Source organism: Setaria italica, chromosome VIII (assembly GCF_000263155.2).
Source record: "Setaria italica strain Yugu1 chromosome VIII, Setaria_italica_v2.0, whole genome shotgun sequence".
In the NCBI taxonomy this organism is placed as follows: domain Eukaryota; kingdom Viridiplantae; phylum Streptophyta; class Magnoliopsida; order Poales; family Poaceae; genus Setaria; species Setaria italica.
Window position 1 is genome coordinate 25,224,139 of NC_028457.1, and position 21,043 is coordinate 25,245,181.

Here is a 21,043-nt window from a genome sequence, read left to right on the forward strand (position 1 = left end):
CACTAGGAGGGTGGCAGTGGCTCCACTACAGGTGATGTCTTTGGATGTAATTACAAACTCCAAAGCTGGAGCAGCTCCAGAAGGATAATCATATCTTCAGCATTCTGCACCATGTGAAAAGTTTTTAGAATACAAGTGATCAATGAATTGCAAAGCCAAAGAAAAATAAGGACTAACAACCAGTCTTTGAAGGTATTATAAAATCTTAATACTTCAAGAAACTAGTAATTAAAGTATTAATAAACCCGAGTGGCCAAAATATTAACAGACCAACATTTGTGGATTTGTTTCAATGATTCTCTAAGGAGTACTTACTATTCTTTTTTTTACAAATTTGCAGTATTTTGTTGCCAACTAAGTTTACTTTCTGATGAAGTGTTGATAGTTAAACTTTCATTTGTTCAATTCAGGAAAAATCAATAAAATCAAATGAATATTTTCATCCTCTGTTGGCTACCATTATTGTCTTCATGTAAACACAACTACCATAAGCAATTATTCCCTCCATTTATGTTTATAAGGTATGGTATGACATGGCACGGTTTTCCAAATCAGACTTTGACCATTTATTTATCTTATATTATATTGTTTATGGTTATAAACTTATGATCATTGTAGAGTATATTTGATTATGAATCCACCCATATAAAGTCTATATTATAAAAATAAAAAATTGATAGTTAAATTATTGGTCAAAGATTGCAAAGTTTGAATCTTGATATGCATGTGCACCTCATAAATAAAAACGGATGGAGTAACTGCACAATTGAACCATTAAGCAAACAATTTATGCATTATAAAAAAAATGAGAGGGAAGGGCAGACACCCCTTCGCTTTTAATTAAGGACACAGGCCGACTTATGCATTATGAATTATGAACAAACTATGTTCATTTATCAGCCATTAGGCTAAACAGACATTCTATCATGCAAACCACCACAATAAAGCCATTAAAATTACCATAGAAATCACATAGGCCTCGTAATATCCTTGGAATTGAATTCCATTCTAATAATCATAATTTAGACACAAATTAATTAAGCTAATATAGTTGTATGTGGAGTATATTTATATATTAGTGTTGGTCATATGGGAGAGATACTTATGTGTTGTACTTCTGCTATAGGGAAGCAAGTTGAAGAGCGTGCTATAAGTTGCACATTAGAAATATAGCATGAGGATCTATAGAATCAATTTTCATCTCCCACCCCCCATGAATTTAAGATAAGCTTATATCTAAACTTTGGAAAGTAGTGGAATGCCACATTCCAAGACAAATAGCCTACTTAGATTCCAATTCCTTCAAAATGAAGGGATTCAAACGGGGCCATAGGGAAAATTACCGTATAAAGCCACTACAATAAAGCCACTAAATAGACATTCTTTCATGCAAACCACTACAATGGGAAAATTGTAGAGAACTTTTCACTACTTAGCGAGTAGAATAAGAAGATGCGGTCAAATTAACCACTAGAGACCCCCAGGATTTGTCGTATGCCATGGATAAAAATGCTCCAGCCCTAAAATATTGATGAATCCTCTATCCTTCGTTCTACAAGGAGGCAAGGCGCAAAGACAACCAACTACCAATCATCCCTGGAGCCTGGAAGCAGTCACCTCTTGAATCCGAAAATCTCATCACCTGAATCTGGTGACCTCTATCCCTTACCTTTTCTATCAGTAGTTTCCCGGTTCAGGAAGAGCAACGTTCATCTATCGATATGTTCAGGCTTCAGAGATTAGAGAGACAGGGAAACAACCATTTAATTGACACTCGATTGATCAACCCCATCTGGAGCCAAAGCCATAGAGAGATCAGTGTAGCATGCCATAGAGAGAGCATGACCCTCAAAAGTTAAGTGAATACAGTACAGGTGCTGTAGTAGGTTTGGCTAGCTAATCAATATACACAGCAGTTAGTGCATAGCATACAAATGTGTGGCCGGTGCAACCTTTGTGATTTTAGAATCATGATTTACGACAAGTATTGTTTTGAACTATTATTTGACTGTTGTTTTAAACCATCAGTGTGCCAAAAGCCTGCTACAAAACCACTGACCAAGACCAACCCTTAATAAGATTTGGAGGGTTTAACTTGGCAAGTCATGTTACTAAGTAAAAACTATACTGTCACAAGTCACAACTGCATAAAGAGAATAAGGGACATACTAGAATTCTTAAAAATATGACAATATGAAGGGGAAAAAGGAAAATAAATGAAATGGAGAAATACTGCTAACATTTATTATACTAGCAGGTTATAGTGTTGTAGATTAATTAGATCCTTACACAGGTCATACATTTGTACTCTAAATTGTAGGTATTAACTTTGTAAAACTACTGCATTCGTACTCTAAATTGTATCATCCATCATATACAATATCACCTTTGAAGGTATAACAATGCCTCTAAAACTATGCCGCACAATTGCACAGTCAGATGATAATAATGAGTTAGAACAATGGTACAAACACCTTTTCGATTCGTCTCACAAAGAAAACAACATCTTATCGGAAGACACATTTCCATATGCACTTCAGAAACAATATATATTTAGAGGTAACTGCTGAAAGTCACATGACCCAACAACACGAGCGTGCCATGCTAGTCTTTACATACAGGAAACTGTAAACAAATGATGAAACCAAAATGAATCTGAAAATTGAATAGCGGCACATTTGAAAGGAACCAAGAGGGAGATAGACAAACAGTAGCAAGTAGTACATTCTTTTCTTAAAAATATATTTGAAACTTGTAAGTCTATAATTTATCTCGAGAAAACTAACATGGCAACACAGAACGGAATGTCACCATTTGTTTCCATTTTTGCAGACACAGTAATGTGCGTGGAATCAAGGCATGGTACTATACCTGTATGAGCTCCATGAGGAAGTGGACGTCCTTGGAGTAGAGCTCCTGGCTGAGGTAGTTGACGGCCTGGTGCATGTCCTCCGCCAGCGGGTTCCGCTCGCCGCGCCCGATGAAGTAACGCTCCCGCCGGATCCTCTCCACGTGCTCCCTCGGCGACGGCTGCAGTGGTGGCGGCGCCGCCGGCGCCGCTGACGAGGAGCCGGAGGACATGGCCGCGCCAAACGAAGAATGACGCGCGCTCGATCACTCCTGTTGATGGGGGCAGTCCAACTGGTGCAAGATGCAAGAAGACGGGGAGGAAGACGAACTGGCAGACGAAGATGAAGCCGGCGTGCGTGCGTGGTTGGGTAGGGGAAGCGGCGAAGCAGGGTAGTGGGGGCAGCATGCGGCGCCTCGGAAGGCCAAGAGATGCTGCCGCAGCTCAGCAGGTGCATAGTTGTTTCGAATTTCCACCCGTGCAGCTGCAACGTGGGTACCACCAGTCAGCGGCGGTGAGCGGGACCACTTGTCACGGAGGGTTGTGTTTTTTGCATACGCGAGGATTCGACTGAGTGGCAACTTCACGATGTGGTTCCTTTTGCTCGGATTTGCACGTAAGGATTGATCGGCTCACTTTTACCATGTTCAAATGCCCACGCTTTCTATGTTCTTCTTAACTAAAATTACTCTTTCCCTTTCCTGTTGAAATCTCAAGAAAACAGTTCTAAAAATATTGTCCATCCCAACATTTCAGAAAAAATTTATTTACACTGAAAAAGTATAGGGTGGTGTATCTGATGCATCAGCAGGCAGAGAAAACTGGAGCGAGAGGTTCAAGACATCTGTTCAGGTGTGTTAAAACTGGCCACGAAAGGCTATTTTGTACTGTAGAAAACATGGTTGTATGTGGGCAAATTGGAATGGTTTTCGTACGAGATGAGAGCAATTTCACCAATACATTAATGCCAGAATCTATCTGATTTTCAATAGCAGCCTCATCATTGCGAAGTTCGCAAATGGCAATTTGGTAACCTTCCCGAATCTGGCTGCATTTTCATCGAGAAGACAGCAAAACTTAATACAATCTGAAATTATAAATCATGCTGAAACAACAGCCTGCAAGCCAAGCCATTTTGAAGTCAGCAAGCTACAGCATTACAGCTACGACTTCTGCGCGATTCATCTCAAAGACAAACTCAGCCGATAGGATCTAAAATAAAAGGAGCTTAGGACTTAGGAGCATACACGAGGCACTGATAATAATAATATTACTAATAATGTTGCTGACTTGCAGTCAAGTACTAGTGTCATCTTGCACTTGGATAAAGATCTGCACTGAAACTACTGACAAGATCTGTTCCAGGATACAGAGAAACTAACTTAAATAAACAAGAGAAAAAGGAACAGATTGACTATCATAAGATGGGCACAACAGCTCGGAAGACACCCCTGCAGTCACATTCAGAAGCCTCCAAGCACAGCACCAGATTTTTATTTAGGCCATCAGCATTCAGAAACCTGCCAAGAGAGTTTACATGAGACGTCGTCACAGTGAAAACACAGCTGATACAGCATAAAAAAGTAACATGCATGATAGGAGAGTAAATGATGGAATTGAACAAATTTCTGACCGTGAACATGATCGAAAGAGAATAATCTGCAGATCGCTAGTTATTCTTGATACCACCTGCATATAGAAATTAGAGTTGGGGATAATGGCATCAGTAAGTCATATAGTCATGTAAATCGGGGAAAGTTAAGAAGCACAAAGAGAAAACTTAGTTTTGAGGGCACAGACCTAGCAATGAAGACTTCAGGAAATCCTCGTCTTCAGGGAACAGCTGAAGATTGTTGGACTTATGCAAGAACCCAACAGCGCCATCGTCGAAATCCAGTAAGCTACCAATTTTAATGAGCTCAGCGAGGGAAGGGATCTGATCCGGCATCTCAAAGAGCAGCCCTTTAGATATTTCCTCTGCGAAGTAGGTTGCAAACTCAATCTTTTCTTTGTAACTGGATTGACCATTGCTACTCTGTATGTATAGCTTGGAATTCTCCCTTTCCCACCTAAGCATTCGACTGGCCTTCACATTCACAACCTCTCCAGATGACAAGTTTACACTATAGCTCACTGTGATGGGTTCAACCTTCTCTTGGACAGTTACATTCAGAAGGCAAGAAACCATCCTGTGCCTCCGTTCAGTAGGAATGTCGATAGCAGGATTGGCGAGGAATGCAAGAACTATATGGAGCAAACCAACCTTGATCACCTTGCTCAAGTTGGCTGTTATGAAATGGCCATTCTCTAAGGTGAAAAAATCGTTCTTCATTACTGCTTTGGATATTCTCTGAACACCAATGCTGTCATAGATGCTGTTAAGCCTTGCTCGAGACATGGAAGGTATGGTAGATGGAGGATACCAGATGAAAAGCGAGTGCTCAGGAAGCTTCTTGAACAAATCTGTAAGCAGTAGATCATCAGGAATGAACACATCTTCCTTCTTTGATAAAGTGATCTTTCCATCAATACATACTGGGACCTTGACACAACTAGCAAGAAGTTTCTGTGTATTTTTGCTCCAATTAGTTGCAATGAACATCCAGAAAGCAGAGCAATCAGGTATATCTAGCTCATGAACAGATCTCTCCCATGTGCTCCATAGATTGCAGTAGTCTTCAGAATCAGGTCCATGCCTCACACCAAAAGCAAGTGAAAAGAAGCCAAGCAACTCCTTGTCATAATATTTGTCTAGGACATGTATTTGCTGGCTAAAAAGATTGTTCTTATCAGAAAGAACACAACATCCTGAGCTCACCCATTCTCCATCCTCCGTTTCATTTGGTATCCAAATCCAATTACTGCTTTTGTCTTTCTCATTTGGTTTCCAGTTGCACTTCATCAGGTACAAGTAGATACGGGAAATAGTAGTTCTAACCTTGTGGCTCCTCAAATGACGAGCAACAACATCTTGTCCACAATTAACATCCACAGTCACTCCGATTATCGCAAGGGAATCTTTGAATGAGACTATCTCTGAGCCATAGAAAGCTTCATCAATGAAAGGACCATCTTCCATGCAGAGAGAAGACTGCTTTGCATCAAAAAGGATACATTCATCAGGACATTGGTAGCCCATGGATGTCTTTAACCACTTCATGCAAATCTTGTCCTCAAAGCCCTTAGGAGGTGAAACTGCAGATTTGAAGTAGCTCCTGATGCAGGCAAGAAGTGACACAACAGTAGCTTTGGTCATGGTGGAAGGTGTTAGGAATAGCACTTGTATTCATAACAGGGGCTCTAGGCCCATATATATACAGGTACAAGAAGGGGAAAATATACAGAAAACCCCCTAATACAAAAGGTAAATCACCAACAGTACATATACATCTAACACCCCCCCTCAAACTCATGGTGGGTCAAGAACACTGAGTTTGGAGAGGAAAAATCTATGCTGAATACGAGTCTGGGCCTTGGTAAAGAAATCAGCCAGCTGCAATTCGGAAGGCACATACTGAAGAGCAATAACCCCATCCTGAACCTGTGAACATGTATAAGAAACATCCACACCAATATGCTTAGTAAGCTCATGCTTCACTGGATCGCGAGCAATACTGATAGCTCCGGTACTGTCAGACAAAAGAGGAGTCGGCACAGAAACAGAAACACCAAAATCCTCAAGCAACCACCGTAACCAAGTCACCTCTGCCGTCACAAATGCCATAGCACGCAACTCAGCCTCAGCACTCGAACGAGAAACGGCTACCTGCTTCTTAGTCTTCCAAGCAATAAGGGAACCACCAAGAAAAACACAATAGGCAGAAAGAGACCGACGATCAGAAGGATCACTAGCCCATGTAGCATCACAATAAGCCGTGAGATGTAAGGAACTAGAGCGTGGAAAGAATAGACGGCGTGAAATTGTCCCACGAAGATAACGTAAGACACGAAGAAGATGGCTATAATGAAGATGAGAAGGAGCTGAAACAAACTGACTCAGAATATGCACAGCATGAGAGATATCAGGACGAGTAACACCAAGATAAACGAGACTCCCAACAATATGACGATAACGAGTGGGATCCTCAAGAGGCTCACCATCAGTGGCGCGAAGATGAACATTAAGTTCCATGGGAGTCTCAACAGTCCGATGATCAGTAAGAGAAGCCCGATCAAGAAGGTCCTGAATATACTTTTCTTGAGACAGATAGAAGCCTTCGGGCATAGAAGAAACCTCAATCCCAAGAAAGAAACTAAGAGGACCAAGATCAGACATAAGAAACGTCTCACTGAGACGGGCCTTGACAAAGGCAATATACTGAGAATCATCTCCAGTAATGATCATATCATCAACATAAAGAAGGAGAAGAGTCCGACCTCGAGGTGAAGTATGTACAAACAAGGCAGGATCATGCGCACTAGCAGAAAACCCAGCAGCAGTGACCACGGAGGCAAAGCGCTGAAACCAAGCACGAGGAGCTTGTTTTAGCCCATAAAGTGAGCGACGAAGACGACAAACCATACCCTCAGGAACAGAATACCCAGGCGGCGGCTGCATATAAACCTCCTCACGCAGCTCACCATTAAGAAAGGCATTCTTGACATCAAGCTGAGAGACGAACCACCCACGAACAGAGGCCACAGCAAGAAGGGTGCGAACTGTGGTCATGTGAGCAACAGGAGCAAAAGTCTCATCATAGTCACGACCATGCTCCTGCTGAAAACCACGAGCAACAAGACGAGCTTTATAGCGCTCAAGAGAGCCATCAGAGCGAGTCTTGACCTTATACACCCACTTGCATGTAATAGGGCGCACATTGGCAGGACGAGAAACAAGGTCCCACGTGTGAGTGCGCTCAAGAGCGGCAATCTCCTCAGCCATAGCGTGTTGCCATTCCGGATGAGGAAGAGCATCACGATAAGAGGACGGCTCCGAAAGAATAGTGGCAGCATAAGCAGAGGGAGAATAACAATCAGGACGCCTATGAAGACGATGACTACGACGCAGAAGTGGCTCAGGAGATGAATCCTCTGAAAAAGAAGCCTCAGTAGGAGAATAAGGCATATCAGACGAAGAGGGCACAATAGAAGATGGCACATCAGAAGAAGATGGCACATCAGAAGGCCGAACTCTACGAGTATAGACATGTGTCACCGGGGGCTTCACAGAAAAATCAGTAGGACATTCCAGAGAAGTAGACTCCGGGGGAAGTACATCAGCACGATGAGTAGGCGAGGAGACTACAGGGGGGACCACCGGAGGACGTGATAAAGGGGTGATAGCAATAGAAGTATCAGGTAATATTAAGAAGGAAAGGGGATCGACCAAAGACGCCGGGGAAACATCAGAAGAAGGACGAGGATAGAAAGAACGAGATTCATCAAAAATAACATCCCGAGAAATCCGCATCCTACGCCCAACTGGGTCCCAACAACGATATCCCTTATGCTCAGAACTATAGCCGAGAAAAACACACTCGACAGATTGAGCAGTCAGCTTCGTGCGCTCACGAGGTGCAAGAAGCACATAGCACACACAACCAAAAAGACGAAGACTAGAGTAGTCAGGCACCTTATTTAGAAGACGCTCAAAAGGAATCTCACCATGAAGCGCAGAAGAAGGTTGAATGTTAGTCAAGTAAGTGGCTGTAGACACAGCCTCAGCCTAAAAGTGAGGCGGAACAGAAGAAGCAAGCAGAAGAGCACGAGCAGTCTCAAGGAGATGACGATGCTTGCGTTCGGCCACACCATTCTGAGCATGGGCGTCAGGACAAGAAAACTGAGCAAGAGTGCCCTGCTCAGAGAGAACCTGACGAAGAGTTACGGAAAGGTACTCGCCAGCAGAGTCAGCACGAAAGACACGGATAGAAGTGTCAAAATGAGTGCGAATCATAGAAGTAAAAGACTTATAGATGGATAAGGCCTCGGTACGGTGGTTCATAAAATAAATCCATGTATGACGAGAAAAATCATCTATGAATATAATATAGTATCGATGGCCCCCTTTAGAAACAAAGGGAGCAGGACCCCAGACATTCGAATGAACAAGATCAAAAGGACGCTGTGACACAGACTCACTAGAATGATAGGGAAGCTGAATTTGCTTGCCCAACCGACAACCCTGACACTGAGCTAAGGACTCATGACCTGAAACAGAACCTAGAAGACCACGACGAATCAAACTAGATAGACAGGAGCCACATAGATGACCCAAGCGATGATGCCACTGATCAAAAGATGTGGTCGACGAAGCAGCCAAAGCGGAGCCAACTAGACTGACGGGCGCAGCGGAAGGAAGACGAAGCCAGTCAAGCTCCCAAAGACGCTGAGAATCACGACGACGAGGGCCAGTACCAACCAGCTGACCCGTGCGACGATCCTGAACATAACAAATATCAGGATCAAGAATGACACGACAGTTATGATCAGTAAGCTGGCCAGCGGACATGAGCTGCATGGTCAGATCGGGAACATAAGAAACATTAGGGACATGAAAGGAGTCAGATAGGAGAGTGCCATGTCCGACAACAGGAAGAGAAGAACCATCGGCTGTATGAACAGTAGGAGAACCAGGTGGAGACCGTATGGAAGAAAGACAGGTGCAATCAGGAGTCATATGAAACGAAGCACCAGAATCAAGAATCCATGGACAAATACCTGGAGTAGACGTGGAAGGTGATCCCAAAGCGGAAGACTGCGAAGCAGCAGCAGAACCTATAGGTGCAGAGGGCTGAGTCACAGAACCCGCAGCACCTGGTGACGTAGAGGTAACAAGGCGACTGAGCAACCTGATGATCTCCTGTGTCTCAGAACCAGCAGAACTCCTCTGAGGACTGCCAGAACCAGAACCACCAGTAGCACTAGCACTCAGCGAAGAACGAGCAGAACCAGCAGGAGCACTAGGACCCTGTGAAGAACGTCCACCGCGGCGAGACTGACCCTCACGAGACTGAGCCTTCTTCTTCCTGTAACAAAAGGCCTCCACATGATTATCCTTGCCACACCAATCACATTTAAGACCACCCCCTCGACTCTCGGAAGAAGGCACCGCAGGACGAGTAGAGGAGCTGACAGCCAAAACGGAAGAATATCGCATCAATCCAGCAGTAAGAAGGCGAGTCTCCTCATTACGAACAGCAGCAAGAGCCTCCATCAGGGAGACACAGGGATGTCGAGCAAGCAGCTGTGCATGAAGGGGCTCAAACTCATCCCGAAGGCGTGTCAAGAAGTCGTAGGTGCGACGAAGCTCAAGAGCCTGCTGCTGACCCAGGCAGGACTGGCAGGTGCTAGGAGACAATGGAGGACTAAGAGTGTCGAGCTGGCGCCAAATAGTAGAAATCTGACCATAGAAATCATCAACGGTACCATCACCCTGTCGAACGAGCTGCTCCTGACGAATGGCTGCAAGAAAAGTAGATTGACCAGTGGGCTCATAACGTGTGCGAAGAAAAGCCCACATCTGATGTGCAAAATCAAGCTCAATAATATCAGCCGAAACCCTGTCGTCAATGCTAGCAACGAGAATAGAAGCAGCTCGAGCATCCTCATCAACCCATGTCCGGTATGCAGTAAACTGAGACTCATAGGATGCAAGGCCATCATCATAATCAGCAAGGAGCTTCGCCACATCTGTATCATGAGTAGCAAGCAACCGATCCATCTCGTCAGCCGTAGCCTTCTCTGGAATCACTGGCTTCGCAGGAAGCACCGGGTATGTAGGAGCAGTAGGACGAGGTGGACAAGGCAACTCGCCAGTAAGAAACTCCCAAAGACGAAGACCACGCATATGAATCCGTAGACGAGGAACCCAATCGCGATAGTTGTTGCCATTGAATAGGACCGGGCAACGTAACACTGGGACACCACCAGACGAAGGAGCCGAAGGAGCCATGGCGACGGCGAGAGCGCAAGTAAAACAGCGGCGGGCGACGGCGAGAGCGCAGAAGAAAAGCGGCGCAAGCTTCTTTTTTTTTTTTCCTCTGAAACGCACGTGCACAGTACAAAGCAGCGGCGCACAGTTTTTTTTTTGTTTTTTTACTTTTTTTTTTTACTTTTTTTTTTACCAAACTCCTTCAGGAGTCCTTATCCGGGCACGCGCACCACACCGCACAGCACAGGCGGCGACGCAAGCAGCGGGACAGCGCGGGCGTCAAATCCGCCGGGCGGCGAGGCCGGTGGGGCGGCGCGGACGGCGAAAGGCGAGGCCGGTGGGGCGCCGAGGCTGCGCGGGCGGCGGAAACGGCGAATCCGCGGCGGCAGCACGGGCGGCGGGCGGCGAGGCCGGCGGGGCACCGGGGCGGCACGGGCGTCGAGACCGCCGGGGCGGCGCGGGCGGCGGGCGGCGAGACCGCCGGGGCGGCGCGGGCGGCGGGCGACGAGACCGCCGGGGCGGCGCGGGCGGCGGGCGGCGAGACCGCCGGGGCAGCGTGGGATGAGGACGAATCCGGCGGGTGGAGAGCCAGACGGGCGGCGGCCGGAGCTGATGAAGAAGAAGAGCACGCAAGTGCAACGTGCGGGGGAAAAAAAAGGAACCCTAAGGCAGATTGGGAAGAAATCTAACCCTAGTTCGGCTCTAATACCATGTTAGGAATAGCACTTGTATTCATAACAGGGGCTCTAGGCCCATATATATACAGGTACAAGAAGGGGAAAATATACAGAAAACCCCCTAATACAAAAGATAAATCACCAACAGTACATATACATCTAACAGAAGGATTACTAGGAATTGTGAGACCTGAAATGGCAAATCTAGCACCATTTTTCGCTTCAACAGTGACACCCAATTCCTTAAGCTCATCTTCGTAGCCATAAATATCATGTCCTAAACCATGAAAAGAGTCACCATCATCTATGAATGGTAAATTTGCTATGGGAGACAAAGGCTGCCACGTGTCATCAAAAAGAATTGCCTCTGATGGAGATCTGAATCCCAGTGATGTGTGCAGCCACTTCTCGCTGCGCATACAGTTGAAAAGCTCAACAGGAAGAGGGCAGTGTGTTCGCAGTTGCCGATAAGATCCTAGAAGAGCCAGGACACTTGCCTTTGTAAGTGATGACTTTGATACCATCTCCTTAAAAATTTGAGTTATAGCTTTCGATGCCTCCTCAAATCTCATGATCAACCCTATCTTCTTCAATTCTTCTTTGTATGATCTAATCTCACTCCCATAAAATCCATAATCAATCACAGGAGTTCCGTCAAATACCTTTAGAAGGCACTCCCACTCAGGATCAACAAGAAATATTTCATTAGGAGCACGAAATCCCACATTAGTTTTCAACCATTTCAGATCTTTGAGCTTCCTTATGAAACCTTCGCACCGATTCACATAGCGGATACATTTGAGAATGAGTGTAGTAGCCTGAGAAGTAATAGCAGCAGAACAGAACTTGAAGTTAATAACAACAAGCTCATAATTTTCCTTGAATCCAACAATAACACCAAGCAACTCAAGCTCCGGTGTATACTGAAGTATGTCTTTCCCATAGAACTGAACATCAAGAAATGATTGGTTACTGATGTGCGATGCCACTTCCCATTCTGAATCATGGATGATGCAATCAGCAGGACACCTGTAACCAAGGGTGCTCTTCATCCATTGCCCATCCTTGACACTGTTGATCAGTTGGACTGGAGACAGGAACTCCTCTCCTAGATACCGAATGAGCCGAAGCAAGGAGTACACATTCTCTCTGGTCAGTGCATTTCCGGCAGCCTTAGATAAGAGGCAGCTTCCAATATAAGCTGATGCCTCCTTAAATTCAAATCTCACTCCAATTAACTTGAGTTCATCTGTGTAGGTATACAGTCTGTTTCTGTAGAATTGTTGATCAATCATTGGTACATCAACAAAAGATGAGCCATTTTGCAAAATGCTTCCCCATTTAGCACTGGAAAGAAATGACTCCTTTGGTGGCTTGTATTCTAGTGACGTCTTTAACCATCTTCCTTCTTTTACAGAAGCCAAGAACTGATCAGGTAATCTTCCTTTTGACTTCCGATTCCGTATCCATTCCAGTAACAAGAATGCATTGTCCACTGTGAGAGGTGACCTGACTGCAGGGAAGCTTGTATTTGGTGGGCGTATCAATGGCACATCGGAGACCTGAAGATGTTTCTTGAGGAACTCCAATAGCTGGTCCTCAGATGTGTAGTTCCCAGCAAAATGGCCTGCTGACTTGTAATCTGCTGACAATTCAATGTAGCCATCCTTCCTCCACGGGTTGGTGCCCATCAATCCGACCCATTTGCTTCCCTTGGCAGGAACCATAATGCTATTTCTGTCCCAGACAGCATTGCCGTAGCTATCAATTACCGGCATGTCATTGCAGAGTTGCTGTACACAGGAGGCACCTATATGTGACTTCTTGTCCGAGTGGTACAGAAACTGTGCAAAAGAAATGACAGGCCTCCGAGCATCATTCAAGGAATCAACAACAGTTGATCCATAGCTGTAGACAGAGACAAACTCCACTTTTGCTTGGTTCTGAAGCCAATCTTTCACTGTTCTTTTCTGTGAGAAATCTTCCAGAGCTGACTGTGTATTGGGCTGGAAAAAGAACCTGCGAGCAGATGGAAACTCCTTGTTCCAGCTGATTAGCCATGACATGTGCTTCATCTCAGACGCAATGCACAATCTATAACTCCCTTGACTAGCTTTTGATATGCTCAAGAAAGAGAGGACATCATTCTTATTAACATACTTAAGTAGGGGAATTGACATCATGTTTGTACCAGAAAAATAATTTTGCCAATTGACCGTGACAAAATACAAAAGCTCCAGGTAAAGTTGTTCATCTACTTCCTTGACAAGATTGGAACCTTCAATGCATTTTGCATACCATTCAGGGTCCACTTTCTTGACTTCCAAGAATTTAAGCACACTGTCATATGTACTCTTGTCAAAATGAGAGCTAAGAATGTAGGTTCCATGAGTTGACAGATTCTTCAGATCAACTCCAAATTCCCGTGCATTGTGGAGGATAGTCCAAAAGGCTGGCTTGAGTCGTGCAACTTCACTGGCCTTGCAAAATATCTTCTGTGATGCATAAGACTCACATGGAACAATATCTTCGGCAAGGACCTTTTCTTTGATTCCAGACCTAACCGGTTCAAGCACTGAGATAAGTGAGGGATTCACTGGAAGGAAATTGAACATTGATGGAAGTGACATGGCTGGTGCATCAGGTGTTGACTTCACAAGTGTTACAAATGCGTTCATGAAAGCGGTTGGGACACATTCTAGAATTCCCTTGTTCCACGGGCTATCGAACAATATCGCCTCCCTTGATGAGGCAAGGAGGAAGTCAGCCTGGATGATGAATGGGAAGTTTGTTACCATCTCAGTGGGGAGGAAAGCATAGACACCAGGGAATAGTTGCTTCTTGCGGGACAGACGCTCGCCAAGTGGGAAGGCCAGGGTTATCACCCATTCATCAATATCAGCACGTTTGTCTACTTTGTTCTCTGACTTGACTGGGAAGTTCTGCCTCCACATATAATAACCACAGTCTTCTTCGACTTTTCCAGTTTCTTCAGCTGATAAATAGAGTGTATAAGACTCAGCATGCATGTTCTTCCTGGATTGGAAGTTATTTTCAGTGGATATCCCGATCTCACTAATAGTGCTACTCTTTGGATCAGAGTTATGCTCCCGGACAGAAAGCTTCCTGATCTTTGAGAGGAATAGAAGCATTTCAGGATGCAAGCTTGACAGCTGTTTCTTCACCGCATCAACCTTCTCACTCTTCAATGGTAAGATAATTGTGGTTGTAGGTAGGACTTTGGAGCATCCATATATGCTTTCAATGTCTGAAAGACTTGGTGTGGATTCCACCCACTCAGGGACAATGTATCCAATATTGCATTCGGCACATGGTTTCTCGTTGAACTTAATATGATACCCGTTACTGAATATGTGGGGCTGGCTTGATATCAAGAAAACACTCTTGAATCCAATACCTGAATCAAAAGGAACAAAATATTATAACTTGTACTTGGGCACAAATGATAAGCTGATATATATGCTGTGCGTGTTGTAACTCTGGAATGAATTAGGTGGGGTGGTTAAACAGGTAATCACAGAAAATGCTAAACAGATTTGACAGGTGAAACAGATTTTTTTTTTCTTTGAATCGTCCTAATAAACTAATTGACAGGGACAAACTGGCCATTTTAATAATAGCACATACAGGCAGCATTAAACTAGTCCATCTAATCTTGAAAGCATTGTATGAGCATACACTTTTTAAGGAGGTATGGAACCCACATGTAAAGTTTAAGATTATCCGTGTCAAACACAATATTTAGGTCATGATCTATGTTACCTAGTATTTTCATATTAAAATATATTTAATGGACTTGTTTCAGTTCCAAGGGATTCAAATATATGAGCTCTTCTACCACAAAGAGGTATCTAACTAATTTAGCCAATATGAAAAGTAAACATTTTTCAGTATAATTTATAAGGAAATAAACTGATAAGCTGTGAATAAATTACCTTTCTCCCCAATGTAACCCTGGTGTCTATTTCCCTTCTTTGTTGATTTCCCAACACGGCAAATGGACTCTATATTTGTTGCAGAGAAGCCTCTCTCATTGTTGAAGATAAGTAAAGTTGACGATGCACCAGATCTGGTAATATCCTTGGATGTAATTAAAAACTCCAAAGAAGGCACTACGTCAGAGGGATAGTCGTTATCTTCTGCATTCTGCTTTTTGACAAAGAAACCATTTATATTAGTGGTACTGAGATCTATAGAAAAAAAGTGACAAATTAGGGGAGCAGCACTGCAGCACACATGGGAACAGTATTTCAACATACAGTTGATGGTCAGCTAATGTATCACAACTATAGGAAATGGAAAAGTTGTGCATTCTTTTTTTTTGAAACAAAAATTACGCATTCTTTGAGCCAAGTAAAATCCCTAACTGTTACATATATGCATGACAGTAATTATGGAGGAAACAAGTAGCACCAAACTAAGTCATACACACTACCATCACAAAAAATCCATGTACGCAGACAAACTAGGGAATCAATAACCCTTCAGATTTCATCTATGTAGACTCTTGGCTGCCATTTATATCTAATATTTTGTTACATTGTCCATAGCCAATCGTGAAGGGTATGTAAGCATATATCTAAGTGAGTTATCCAATTAGGGATTTCATGTGCACTTCCCCATAGAGGGAATGTGACAATACTTGTTTCTGTCATATTCAGACTCAACAGCATAATGTGGCCAATTGTGTTTATTTTTATCGTCTTTATTCAATTGGTATTCCTTGTGCATAGGATGTCCCTTGCACAACATGGACTTACTAAAGATAATTAGATTTTTCCCCTTTGTTTTCAGGACTAATATAAGTGTTAGACAGATTGCCTTGGCTGGCCCTATGGGCCTTGGGTGCTGGCCGCACAGGCATGTTGCTGTGTGCCGCCCTTATGGATTAGGTAGGTGTTATCCTATTAGGCTAGGATCTCTTGATTGGTGGTGTTTCTATAAACCCTGGAGACCCTAGCCTATATATGTAACCCCGGTGCTTTGCATCAATCAATCTATTATTCCCGAGCCATATTGCTTTCAATAAGAAATATTAACTGCAAGTATTACCATTCTTTTCTCCTATTGGTAATTTCTAATTGTTTACATCTGAGGACAAAGGGTATATGTGTGATCTGGACGGATGGTACATGGTCATAGTTCGAATCTGGTTTATTAATATCAGAAAAATGGAATACATGTTTAGTTTAACAAAAGTTACCCCTGTTTGTGTTACATGAAGAATCAACTAAAAAGGTTGTAAATTTTTTGGGGAATGCATCAAAACTTATACATATCCTAAGGTACAAGGAAAGTCACCCAACAAGAGGGTCTATAGTTATCTAATACATAATGGAATTATTGAGAGACATTTTGCATATGAACTCATAAGATATAAGTCCATCTATGTCCATCCTAAGTCATACTTTTTAATCTTTAACTATCAACATCCAAAATTGTAAATATGTTTTGACAACATTATGAAAAATATATTCATAATATATTTCTCTATTCATTTAAGATAATATATTCTAATACGTTATGCTTGTAAAAGTGTCATGTCAGAGGCGGAGACTCTGTGTCTCTGTCCATGTTCGAATGGACTCATACTTGTGATTAGATGAAGTATTTAATCAGGAATCAGTGAGAAACTAAGGTTCCAATGAAAAATTTCTCATTAATCAATTGAGATTAATTCTTCTCTATAAAATATTTTCCACAGGCATGCAACAAATATACACCTAAGTTGAATTCTAGGCTTGGTTGTGCTTGCACTGCAGACTGACATACTTGCTACATAACGAAAGGACCAGGACCATGATTAAACATTTAGCCAAGTACCGCGTTCCATGTGGTGAAGAAATCGTCTGAGGGATATGTATGTCCACAACTGTGGCATTGCAGTTTATGTTTTACAAAATTGATAATAGCAGTTTTATGGAGCAGTTACCAGATTCCCCTTTTGTGCAACTTGAGCAAAAGCCACTAAGAAGCTTAGTACTATAGCGCAAAAGGACATCTCTGATAACAGAAAAGATCACCAAAGACAATTTGAATGAGTCTTTTGCTGAACTAAGGAACAACTCTGAACTATATTCTGTTGCAGAGCAGCCGAAGTACTGCACTGTCACTGATTTATTATCACCGTACAATAAAATGGGAAAATCATACCCAATCGAACACATAGAAATTAAATTAAATTTCTTTGGAAGCAAAGGCATAGGAACAATTCGATGCTAGAAGACAATACACGGAAGACCATCTCTGAGATGAATGATGAATCCAATCTAACACTAACAGTAAGCGCATAAGAAAATTGCAGAATTTAGAAAATATACTGGCTCGAACTAAGTGATCAGCCACACAAGAACAGCAAGAGATCAAGGGCATTGCTGGGACCTGCACGAGCTCCATGAGGAAGTGGACGTCCTTGGAGTAGAGCTCCTGCGAGAGGTAGTTGACGGCCTGGTGCATGTCCTCCGCCAGCGGGTTCTGCTCGCCGCGCCCGATGAAGTAGCGCTCCCGCCGGATCCTCTCCACGTGCTCCCGCGGCGACGGCGGCGGCATCGCCGCCGGCGCCGAGGAGGACGGGGGCATTTGGGCGGTTTCACTGTGGGCTGCGGAGGGGAAGAGCCGGCGCGGGTTCCGAGGAAGTGGAGAACGGAAAGTTCTTTTGGTTTCCAGGCCGCTTTTATAACGATGGTGATAACTGCTGGGCTACCGACGGTTTAACTGTAGTGTTTAAGGGGGTGTTTGGCAACACCCTATTAAAATTTAACACGTGTCACATCGAATGTTTGGATGCTAATTAGGAGTACTAAACATAAGCTAATTACAAAACTAATTGCACAGATGGAGTATAATTCGTGAGACGAATCTATTAAGTCTAATTAGTCCATGATTTGACAATGTGGTGCTACAGTAACCATTTGCTAATGATGGATTAATTATACTTAATAGATTCGTCTCCCGAATTAGCACAAGGTTCTGCAATTAGTTTTATAATTAGCTCATGTTTAGTCCTCTTAATTAGCATCCAAACATCCGATGTGACACTGTTAAAGTTTAGCACCTCGTATCCAAACAGCCCCTAAACTCCACCTCTCGGTGCTCCTCGGCGAGCAATAACATCCTGGATGAGAAAGCCGAGGCGGCTTCTGTTCTCCAATGCTGGTTTAAAAACATCGTGCCCAACGCCGCCGTCGGGGTGTCCACCCCGTTCATTCGCTGGGGCTGTGGCCCTGCCTCATCGGGCCCAACGTCGCCGTGTCGCCCAACCACAATAGGTTCGGGATCCCAGCAAGTCGCCCGGACCACGCCGGCTGCCTCCCGTGTCCCGCTTTGCCGGGCCCTGCTGCCCGTTGGGCTAGGAACACCGTCAAGGGCACAGCACTACCGCGAGGAGATGCATAGGGAGGATAAAACGGAAAGATTCCTTTAGTTGGGTTTCTTGAAGTGCTTTTGCTTCCAAAAAGTCAAAAAGCTAACTAAAGTGATGGACTCCACCCCATCTTCTACAACAAAAGCAATTTCTCCTCAGTTCAATTTTCACATCGCCTTCCCTCCTATTTCTATCGGCTGCGAAGTCTAATTTTTACTCAAAATTACCCACTTACCACTGGTTATGAGATACCGCTTCATCAATTTACCGTGGCCTCCACTTCCTCCCGTGAAAGGGCGCTAGGGTTACGCGCACCCACTGGCGGCCTCCTTCCCCGCCACCACCCCACCGCCGGCCGCCTCCCCTTCATGTTTCTTTTCCTTCTTTGGAAGCCTCCTCTCCGCCCAGGTGCAAGCAGAAGTCGGGGAGCCACGCACAAGTTCAGGTCCCATTAGCAGCCGCCCTCCCCATCGGCGGCGACCCTCTCCAGCCGCCTCCTCTCTACCCGGGCTTGAATCCCCTGCCGCTTTTTCTGATCTTCTCTAATCTGCACCCTGCCGCCCAGATTCCCAAGTGAGGTATCTCAAAATCGCTGTTTTCCTTGCTCTTTAATCTTCCTCAAATCAAAGCATGCTCTTTAATCTTCCTCAAATCACAGCATGCTTGATTATTAAACAAAACAAATGTATGATAAATTGTTGGGTGCATGATTTTTATTGGGAGTTTGCATATACAATTGTTGGGTGTATGATAGCTGAATTGCCTGCCACAAGTTTGTGACTTTGATATGAGTTTTATCTTTGCAGTTGCTGGCTAGCCGAGTTCCACACATGACACACAGATCCTTAATCATGCATTAGCAAATTTTCCTTCATTTCCCGTACCTCCTATAATAGTTCTATGGTTGTTTCCCTTTGCTGATTTGATTTTGGTTTTATAGGAAAATATTATGGTGGACTAACCGAGTAGGATATCTTGCCCTTTTTAAAGGAAGCACATACCATATACCATAATTTTAGCTTCGTTCTGGGCGTCCTCCTAAAGGGAAGTACGAGGTGTTCAATTTCTTACATTCCTCCCTTCGAAATGTCATTGAGGAAGCTTTCGGAATCTTGAAGCAGAAGTGGCGTATATTTGAAGGACATGCTAAGTTTATCTACTCGTGCTTAGAAGCATATCATTCTTGCCTGTATGGCATTGCACAATTTTATTCGTGAGAGTAATTTGCATCATAGAGAGTTTGATAGATGTGATGCTGATGAGGACTACCTACTACAATAGACATGTGGCACAGCCCAAACACAAGCAGATGAGAATCTAGATGGGGAGAATGAGGATAACATGAATACCATTCGTATTAGAATAGCTGATACTTTGGTTAGTGCAAGAGGGAGGTAACTATGTGGACTATATGTTAATGGTGGACATCATTATATGAAGCATATATCTTTTATCAAATGTTATCTTTGTATTTATGTGGACCATGTGGCAACGGTGGATGCAAAACTTAAAAAAACTTAAGTTTCCCTTTCTAAAATGTTTCCCTTTCAATCTCGCGAGGAGAAATTTGATGACTGCCCCTACCTAGTGCGCCATCTGTCCATGTTTTAACCCGGCAACCTGTCAAGGGAGTACCTGAGATAGTGTTTTGGTTGGTGGGTATCACCGAATTCCAAGGAGTCAATGGTAACGCAGGAACACGATTTGGTCTGGTTCGCGTCGCTAGATCGCATAAGACCCTACGTCCTATATGTTGTATGTTCGTATTGAGTTGAACTTGTTTGGAGGGGTCCCTGCCCGCCCTTGTATATGCGGGGAGCAGGGTTACAAGGTACTTTGAATACAAGAGTCCTACTCTAACTCGGTAGAGTAGTTTCCTTGTATGCCGACTAGTCCTTCAGGAGTCCATGTAGCCTACGTTGCCCTGTAGCATAGTCTTCATGTCTTGGTAGGTCACGAGTACGTCCCCTTGAATGGGTCCATACAAGTCTTCAATTTGCCCAGGGGATGTACGGCCGATAGTGGATTCTTAAGAGGTAGTTGAAATAGCCCTAATCATAATAATTTTGGTTAATATGTATAAAAAGAACAAGATATGTTAGTTTGTGTTCCTACCAAAAGTAAGAAAGTTGGAGTTATTGTTATAGTATGCAATGATGTCGCTGCCAAGGTAGAATATAACATTGCAGAAATAACTGAAGCAAATGAAGCAGATGTTCCTCTCCTTTGGCAAATGGCAATGTAAAGGGGGAAGAGGAACGTGT

General features: G+C 43.7%; 2 protein-coding genes and 1 long non-coding RNA gene across 3 annotated transcripts in view; all 3 read right to left on the reverse strand.

Annotated features, from left to right (window-relative positions):
• The window catches only part of LOC101760663, an 8,278-nt gene extending 5,197 nt beyond the window's left edge, over positions 1-3,081 (reverse strand). Inside the window, exons 1-2 of the mRNA XM_004980469.1 lie at positions 2,872-3,081; positions 59-104 (exon numbers count right to left, since the gene is read on the reverse strand). Of these exons, the coding sequence (XP_004980526.1) occupies positions 59-104; positions 2,872-3,081 (256 nt within the window). The remainder of the gene's footprint in view (positions 1-58; positions 105-2,871) is intronic.
• A 1,074-nt stretch (positions 3,082-4,155) lies between these two features.
• On the reverse strand, positions 4,156-4,919 carry LOC111258133. The gene is made up of 3 exons (XR_002678699.1): positions 4,649-4,919; positions 4,482-4,537; positions 4,156-4,368 (listed from the first exon to the last, which is right to left on the reverse strand). It is a non-coding gene; the product is annotated as an uncharacterized LOC111258133 (long non-coding RNA).
• Positions 4,920-9,118: 4,199 nt separating this feature from the next.
• LOC101770506 lies at positions 9,119-17,995 on the reverse strand. The gene is made up of 6 exons (XM_022829508.1): positions 17,798-17,995; positions 15,352-15,562; positions 11,560-14,813; positions 9,637-10,610; positions 9,506-9,562; positions 9,119-9,227 (listed from the first exon to the last, which is right to left on the reverse strand). The coding sequence occupies exons 1-6, from the start codon at positions 17,993-17,995 to the stop codon at positions 9,119-9,121; spliced, it is 4,803 nt and encodes a 1,600-aa protein (XP_022685243.1).
• Between the last annotated feature and the right edge of the window lie 3,048 nt (positions 17,996-21,043).

Bases quoted from the DNA above. Each gene is read 5' to 3' on its own strand.
- LOC101770506 (XM_022829508.1), bottom strand. From the start codon at position 17,995: ATGCCCCCGTCCTCCTCGGCGCCGGCGGCGATGCCGCCGCCGTCGCCG. The intron at 15,563-17,797 runs GTCCCAGCAATG...GTCAAAAAGCAG, and splicing joins TCCTCATGGAGCTCGTGCAG to AATGCAGAAGATAACGACTA. The intron at 14,814-15,351 runs GTAATTTATTCA...CTTTTGATTCAG, and splicing joins GGGTTACATTGGGGAGAAAG to GTATTGGATTCAAGAGTGTT.